At 37.0% G+C, this 7,050-nt stretch overlaps 1 protein-coding gene across 7 annotated transcripts in view; it reads left to right on the top strand.

Moving 5' to 3' along the window:
• Window positions 1–269: 269 nt before the first annotated feature.
• LOC119916127 (myosin-binding protein C, fast-type-like) overlaps window positions 270–7,050 on the top strand; it is a 23,681-nt gene continuing 16,900 nt past the window's right edge. For 3 of the 7 annotated variants that reach the window (XM_038736020.1, XM_038736019.1, XM_038736018.1), the window contains exons 1-4: window positions 270–423; window positions 4,692–4,703; window positions 5,217–5,240; window positions 7,003–7,023. In XM_038736020.1, the coding sequence (XP_038591948.1) occupies window positions 402–423; window positions 4,692–4,703; window positions 5,217–5,240; window positions 7,003–7,023 (79 nt within the window). In that variant the 5' untranslated portion in view covers window positions 270–401. The remainder of the gene's footprint in view (window positions 424–4,691; window positions 4,704–5,216; window positions 5,241–7,002; window positions 7,024–7,050) is intronic. The other 4 variants (XM_038736023.1, XM_038736022.1, XM_038736021.1 and 1 more) reach the window with 2 other exon arrangements.

Below are 7,050 nucleotides of genomic sequence, written 5' to 3'. Positions count from 1 at the left end.
TGATCCTGATTTTAATGTGGGTTATAAGAGGTGATGAAGGAGAGATAGATCTGTGAAAAAACTAGATCCGTTGGTGGTCATCTCAGTGTATTCTGTGTTACTCCAGCGGACATTAGAGCTCAACAGATTTAGTCAGTCCATTAATCTCATCATAAATGTGTAAGACCCTTTTCACCGCTACCTCACCCTCTTGTATTTGCACCTTATCACGCTCACGCTCTTCTCTTTTTGAAACTCCTTAAGGGTGTCGTCAGTTACTTCTGCACTCCCCACTCACTGGAGGGTGTGGGGGATTTGAGTGCCAGGAGAGCTTTGAATAACAGAGGGAGAGGGAAGAAATAAAAGGAATAAGCACCACAAGTCCCCAGTCTTCAAGCAGCAAAGAGAAGACAGGAATAACCATGCCTGAGCCAGTCCCTGAAGGTATGCAGATACTTTTTTGTGAAAGCATATTTCATTGTTATTAGTCTCGAGACTGGGTTTAAGTGGCAATATTGATTTTTGAGTTTGGAATGCCTGGTTTGGTTGAAGCTTTTAGTGAGGTATATTTGCTTGCTATAGTTCTATAATACTTTGTATGTAAGGGTATTGTAAGGATTGCTGTATTGTATAAAATGTAAGGTAAGATTGATTGTATTTTAGTACCATTTGTTGTATAATGTACTTATGGATAGTGTGTATTAAAAATACTATACATTTGGTTTTGAAGAAGAGCTTCAATGTGTTTAGGGAAGAGCATGATGCCTGCTGTTATGGTATCAGATACAAACAGGTGGCAAAATCTTTAACCCCATGTGACCCACAGTAATTGTTTCCTGCAAAGGTGTTTTGCCCAACTGTGGAAAACAAAAATATAACCTCAGTAATTTGTACATAGCTTGACAAAAGAGAGATTTAAAAGAACAAACTGCCATAATGTCAAACCTAATTTTAAAAAGAATATCCACTGCTCAACACAACACATGTCAAAATGTTGATATTAACCAAAACAGAGAAGTACTTTAAAATATCCAAAAATGTTAATTCATAATTATAATATATGAAATTAATCACATTTTATCCTTCATTTTTCTGCACACAGAACCTTTTGACACTTTTTTAGCAAATCCAACATGAGTAGGCTAATGTAACCAATTACATTAACACTGACCCTATAACCTGTATTCTCTTAGAAATGTGTTATGCAAAAATGCAATATTAATACTGAAAAAGCAAACGCAAGCCTGATTTAAAGTTATTCATACTCATGCTGCTGTGACAGTGTGTGAAAGGAATTTTTCTCCCATAAAACTGGCATTGGTATCCTCGGGTAAATGCTACTTTCTCATAAATAGTTGATTCTTGTTCTTCACCTTAGTGGAGCCATCTGTCTTCTACTTTGACCCTGTGCAGCTCTAAATCATTGAACTGACGGAAACCTAAGATGAGAGTCTGTCATAGCGGATGAGTCTGTTAGAGGAGTTGAGTTTTACAGGCTAATATTGTTGGAAGAGATGTTGAGCCTTTCAAACCCCTTCATATAATTTCTTCACTGACCATGCTGTTATAGTGAATGTAATTGCTGGACTTCTTAGCACATTGCTCCCAATTCTAGTAGAAACAGGGTTCTCCGTGAATCAGGTGCTTCTCAGCTCGAACAAATTTCCAGAGGACTAAAGGTACTGGAGCCCACAGATTAATTTTAATTTGCACTATTTGATTATTTTTATCTGCATCTGTCCCTGGGATAATCTTTTTACAGATCTTAGCTAGGCCTTCTTTATTTTTATCCCAGAAGTATAACCATTACTTTTATTCACCATATGCAGCCACAGAACTTATCCGTGTAATATGGATACAAATAAACTTTGCTGTATGTGTGCACCAGCACTTTCCAAGCCAAACTCAACTGCTGAAAGCTTTGATTGCCTTATAACCTGCCACTGTTTAATTTATATCTCTACTTGATGTTTCTTAGAAATACTCAAAAAAGCTATAGTAAACAGCTACAATCCTATGAAAAAGAAATGCCAACCTTTTCTCCCTACACTTAACAGCACTTAATTTCCCACAATATGAATTATTTCTGTATTTACACCAGAGATGAGTTGAAACATGCTCTGTGCTGCTTAACTTAGCAGCCAAATCCCACCCTCAGCTCAAATTACCCTGCAATAACCCCTGACCTTTTGCACTTTTTTATTCCTCATAAGTTCAGAGAGCTTCACACTCTCGGGTGTATCAGGTTTTACTGGAACCCTTTTGCAGTCCCTGCTAAGAGATAAATCACATTGTAATCGGTCACTTTCATCCAGAAAGTTCCCTCATGGTAAGCAGGCCTAATGCTCCCTCCTCAATGTGATGAAGCTCCAGTGTAGTCCATCAAGCACATGACAGTTTTCTCATCAGTGGTTGGAAGCAATGATATGATTCATGGCTGGAATTCCTTTCATCAATTTGACGCTATGAAACACTATGAGGGCAAGTTGAACCAAAACTGCTCTGTGTAGTTTCTCCAATGGCCCAACACTGTTTATCTTCTTTAGGATGCAAAAACCAGGAAGTGAAATGATGTATCTACTGTCTAGGATAATGAACCATGCTTTTTGTAAAATCACTTCTAAAGGCACAGTCCGAGGTCCAAAATGTACAAAGAAAAGCCCAATCTCCAAAAACCAGACTCATGATGGGAAATTAATCCTCTTTAATCAGTGAGTAGACCTGAACAGAAAAGTTCTTATATTTATCCAGCCAACTATCATTACAAAAAGGTTATTATTCTCTTCAAAAGAAATGAGGTTGACATCATGTAAGTATAAGTTTCAGATCAAATCATTTTTAGCTTTTGAAGCATGCAGGATAGTTAACAGAGAACATTTTTCAAAATTTTTGAAACATTTGTTTGATTGTTTAAAACCTGAGGGACACTGTGTTGTCCTGTGTAGCACAAACTTCCCAGTGATTGAAACTTCCCACTGCAAATACCTGTAACTTGATAGAAGTAGATAAATTACATGTACAGTACTCATGTTTGCTTAGAGCAGATGCAAACCAATATGTTTTAAATTATGTGTTGCTGAAATATCTTCATAAACATCGTTGCATTCTGTCTAGAGACACACAGAGATCCTTAGAGGTTTTATAAGGTCACACCATCCGATATCTTTTTTTATGTCTGGGTCATCACACACAAAGTAAATCAACTTGTCAGTGGTGAACAACCAGTGAGGTACCTAAGTGCAGTACCTAAACTGACCACGGACAAACACCAAAACATAATCATAACTTATAATGCTTCCAGAAATAAACTGAAGGTAATAGAGACAGAGACTGTTAGGAATTAAAATGAGGAATGAAAAAAAAGAAATCTTGCCTAAGGAAACAAGCAAAACATCTACAACAACTTTGACAACTTTGCCGACAATCTGCAGACAGTCTCTAAGGGGAACATTTAAACTGTGAGGAACAGCTGTTCAGAAGTTCATTACCCTGCTTTATCACAAACTTGTTGAAGATGATCAAGATTCTCACCTCAAGTGGATTGACTTAGCAGATGCTGATGCAGATTTATGCTCAATGCAGGTGTTAAGTCTCCTCACAGGGTGTATGAAGTATTTACACCAAAGTCTCAGTGTGTAGTGAGTACCATTTGCAAATGTTCTCTTTTACTACAGACAAAGTAACACGCTTTGTTACTCTTAGGCTTTTGTTACTTGGAGCTTAGACAGTAGGAAGCCATATGGGATAAATGTACTGCAGTTGTGGCTTTAAATACAATGTAAGATATCACCTGTTTGCATGAGGATCCAGGTTAGCCCAGTTTGTCTACACTGCTGTATGTGTAAGGATAAAGACATTAAATATATTATGAGCATTTTGACAGAACAGAGAAACAAATAACCCTTATTATAATTTAAAGTGAATTCAGTGTCATTTCAACATTTTTTAGCAGGGACTTTATGACAAGTCCGAAGTGAACAGTAAAGCAAGTGAGATCAAATTGGTCTGACTATTAAAGGAAACTGTGTTCAACTTAAGAGAACGTGGCATGACTTCAGGGAGGTCATAAGACACCGTCCCTGGCCTTTACCAGCTACTGCAGTGACCTCCACAGGGACACTTGGAAGGTTGGGTATATAATCTGCCTCTATTTCAGTTCAGAATTTCCTTTTATCAGATATAGGCCTCAAAAATTACACCCACAGTGCTGTGTCTGTCATCCTCTGAAGCTCCAAATTGACCAAAGGAACACGTCATGCCAATCAGTTAAGATGGTGTGTTAAATTTCATCAGTATCACTTTCAACATTTGTGCCAGAGGTCATGCAGCTTAGTAGAAATTTCATAGGCAGCCATTTCACAGAATTTATCCTTTTATCTGGCAGGTAGTATTTTAGAGTTATAGTCCAAGATTACTAGCTTCACAGTGAAATCCAATATAATCTAAACATTCCTGAAATAACCATTTCATATAAACCCATCAGTTTCAGACAAACATCCAGTTAAACATCATAAACTAGGTGTGATTAAAAGAGAAAATATGGTTCACATTTGTCATCACTCAAAGTAATTTAAAATATAAGGGACACACCAAATTATGTTAAATGAACAGTATTGTCAGAAACAATGTGTTGTTAACATATATAATTCTGTACAAATACACTATGTGATGCATGTTTCTAATCATCATCTTGTTCTCTTTCTATTTCTCAGCTAAACCGGAGGGTAAGTCAGCTGCTTTTGCCTACTGACCTTTTGAATGCCAGTGACTTGATTATAGCTCTCACATTTTCACTTTTGCCATCATGTGAAATGCCTGTGTCAAGCAAAAGCAGGCTCTGACTTCTGAACGTGTGTAACGAGTCTGTACCAAGTCTTCATTTGTAAACATTAAGCACCTGTTTTTTGTCAGGATGGCTATTTTTGTTTTATGTATATGTTCTATATTTTTACCGTCAGGCATTTTTAGTTGTTTTTACATTATCAGATTACTGAAGCTGTTAACTAAACTGTTATCAAATTACGCAACAACACAGATGACAGAATGAGATCAATGCTTTGGTTTTCACAAGCCGTATTTGAGCGTGGCCATGTGACACCGGCCTGGATTTTACATGCTACACACTAATAAAATCTATTAGCTCAGCTGTTTAAGTGTGTGAAATATATATTTTACAAAGGGTCTACCATGGTATTACTTTTCATTTGCTATGTCTAACAAAAATCCACTAATTTTAGCCCGAGAGGAGCCAGCTGAAGAGGGTGAGGGACAATGATTTGTTTTTTCTTTTCTGTCCCTTTTTTTGTGACTGAGAAATTGAGTGCATTCACACAATGTTAATATGTGACATGGATTGGGTTTGAGTTGTACTGAGTGTTGAAAAATACATTTGAACTAATCAGTCAGGGTAATTATCTGAATAATACGTAACAAATGGTTTTGAGATAGATAATAAGTTGAGCAGTTACTGAGTCAAGACGATACAGTAGGTCTATAACAACATGACGCTGCTGAAGGGGGCTAATGCAATTTTTATTCACTTTGATTCAACATGTTTGCTTTTCTCAGCTAGTAGGGCTGTCGCGGTGAAGTAATTTCCCTGCAGTGATTTATTGTTGCTCAGCAGTGCGGTATTAACGCCATTAGCGCCATCAGCAGCATTTTTGTTTTGTTTTTGCTAATTAATTAATTTATGATAAATTAAGTAATTTGGCGCAATACTGCATAGCAAGTATATCTGTGGATCTCACCTCACTGCCCAGCGAGTCACTAACTAATAGTAGTGTGGTCTGAGCAAGCTAGCTGCCGAGTGCTAGTCAAAGTCATACAACATTGCCAAGCAAATTAATTTCTGCAGTTTAACCGTGTCTTTTTTCTGTCTTTTTTAAAAAATGTAGCGTAGTGTAAATGTCTATCAAATAAATTTACATACAGCAGCAACACACATACTCATCCCAGTGAGGAGCAGAATGGGCTATAATGTTAACAACTAACAACTGTGCTAAATTAGTATAGCTAAAGTTCCTCAAAAAGCAAAATGACAGAACAGGCATGCAACCTGCTACTTGTTTTTTAGTTGGCTTCAAATGAAGATTAAAGTTTGCACAGTTTCTATTGACTATCCCTCAGTATTAGTCCAACATCGCCTATCCTGCTAGCCAAATTAGTCATGCAATTTGTTAATGAAAAGTAAGCTAACCTTCAAAATAAACAGTAAAACAACTTAAAACATGGCAAAATTTAAAGCTTCCAAGTTTGAAGTCAGGTCTCGGACAGCCCATTGCTTGTTGAATCTTTGAAGCATTGATTTATTAATTTAACACGAACTGAAGTGTAAAACAAGAAGGTATGAACATCTCCTGTGGTTTGCTTATCATTAGTGCAGTATTTCAATATTGCGGTTATCGCGACAGCCCTATCAGCTAGCCTACAACATGTGTCACATGTGAAATTACGTCTGGCACAAGTGTGTGGTAACAGTTTTTATTTCCTCAATGTATTGTATGTAAAATCAGTGAAATGAGTATGTACTGTGTATCAGCATCATGTGAATCAGTTTTTCTTTCTGTTTTGCTGTCATGTGGCCTGTCTAACGGAAATTAATATTCATGTCACCTTTTGTTGATTTGGAGGTGTATGGCATGCTGGACGTGTTACTTATGGATTGTAGAGAAAATATTTATAGAGCAGACAAGACAAGCCATCTGTGTGGATATTACTGACTGACTGCAACTGGGTGCATTTTCCACTTCTGTGAACTCTTTTTCTCACAGTGACCTTTGGGTTACATTTCACTGCAGATGTGTGACATGTGAGCAAGTATCTGCAAGTGTTCTTTGTTTAAGTGTTTTGGTTGAGTTTTGTCTCCTGTTTTTCAACCACTCATCCATGATTTTTATTTGCCCCGCTATACCGCAGCCAGAAATATAACACTTTCTATTAACTTCTTAGATTATGACTACATCTAGTGAATAATTATAGTAAATATTGGGACTCAAGCTCATTTTCATTCATTTTCCTTAGATGCATTCCCAGCAGATGGAGGTAAGGTAGAATCCTGTACTTTGAATG

The sequence above is a fragment of the Micropterus salmoides genome, unplaced genomic scaffold (genome assembly GCF_014851395.1).
Source record: "Micropterus salmoides isolate LMB-PRFRI ecotype aquatic unplaced genomic scaffold, ASM1485139v1 Ms_hic_scaffold_21, whole genome shotgun sequence".
Classification (NCBI taxonomy): Eukaryota; Metazoa; Chordata; class Actinopteri; order Centrarchiformes; family Centrarchidae; genus Micropterus; species Micropterus salmoides.
Note: the sequence above shows the minus strand (reverse complement) of the source record. Positions and strands in the feature narration are given on the sequence as shown.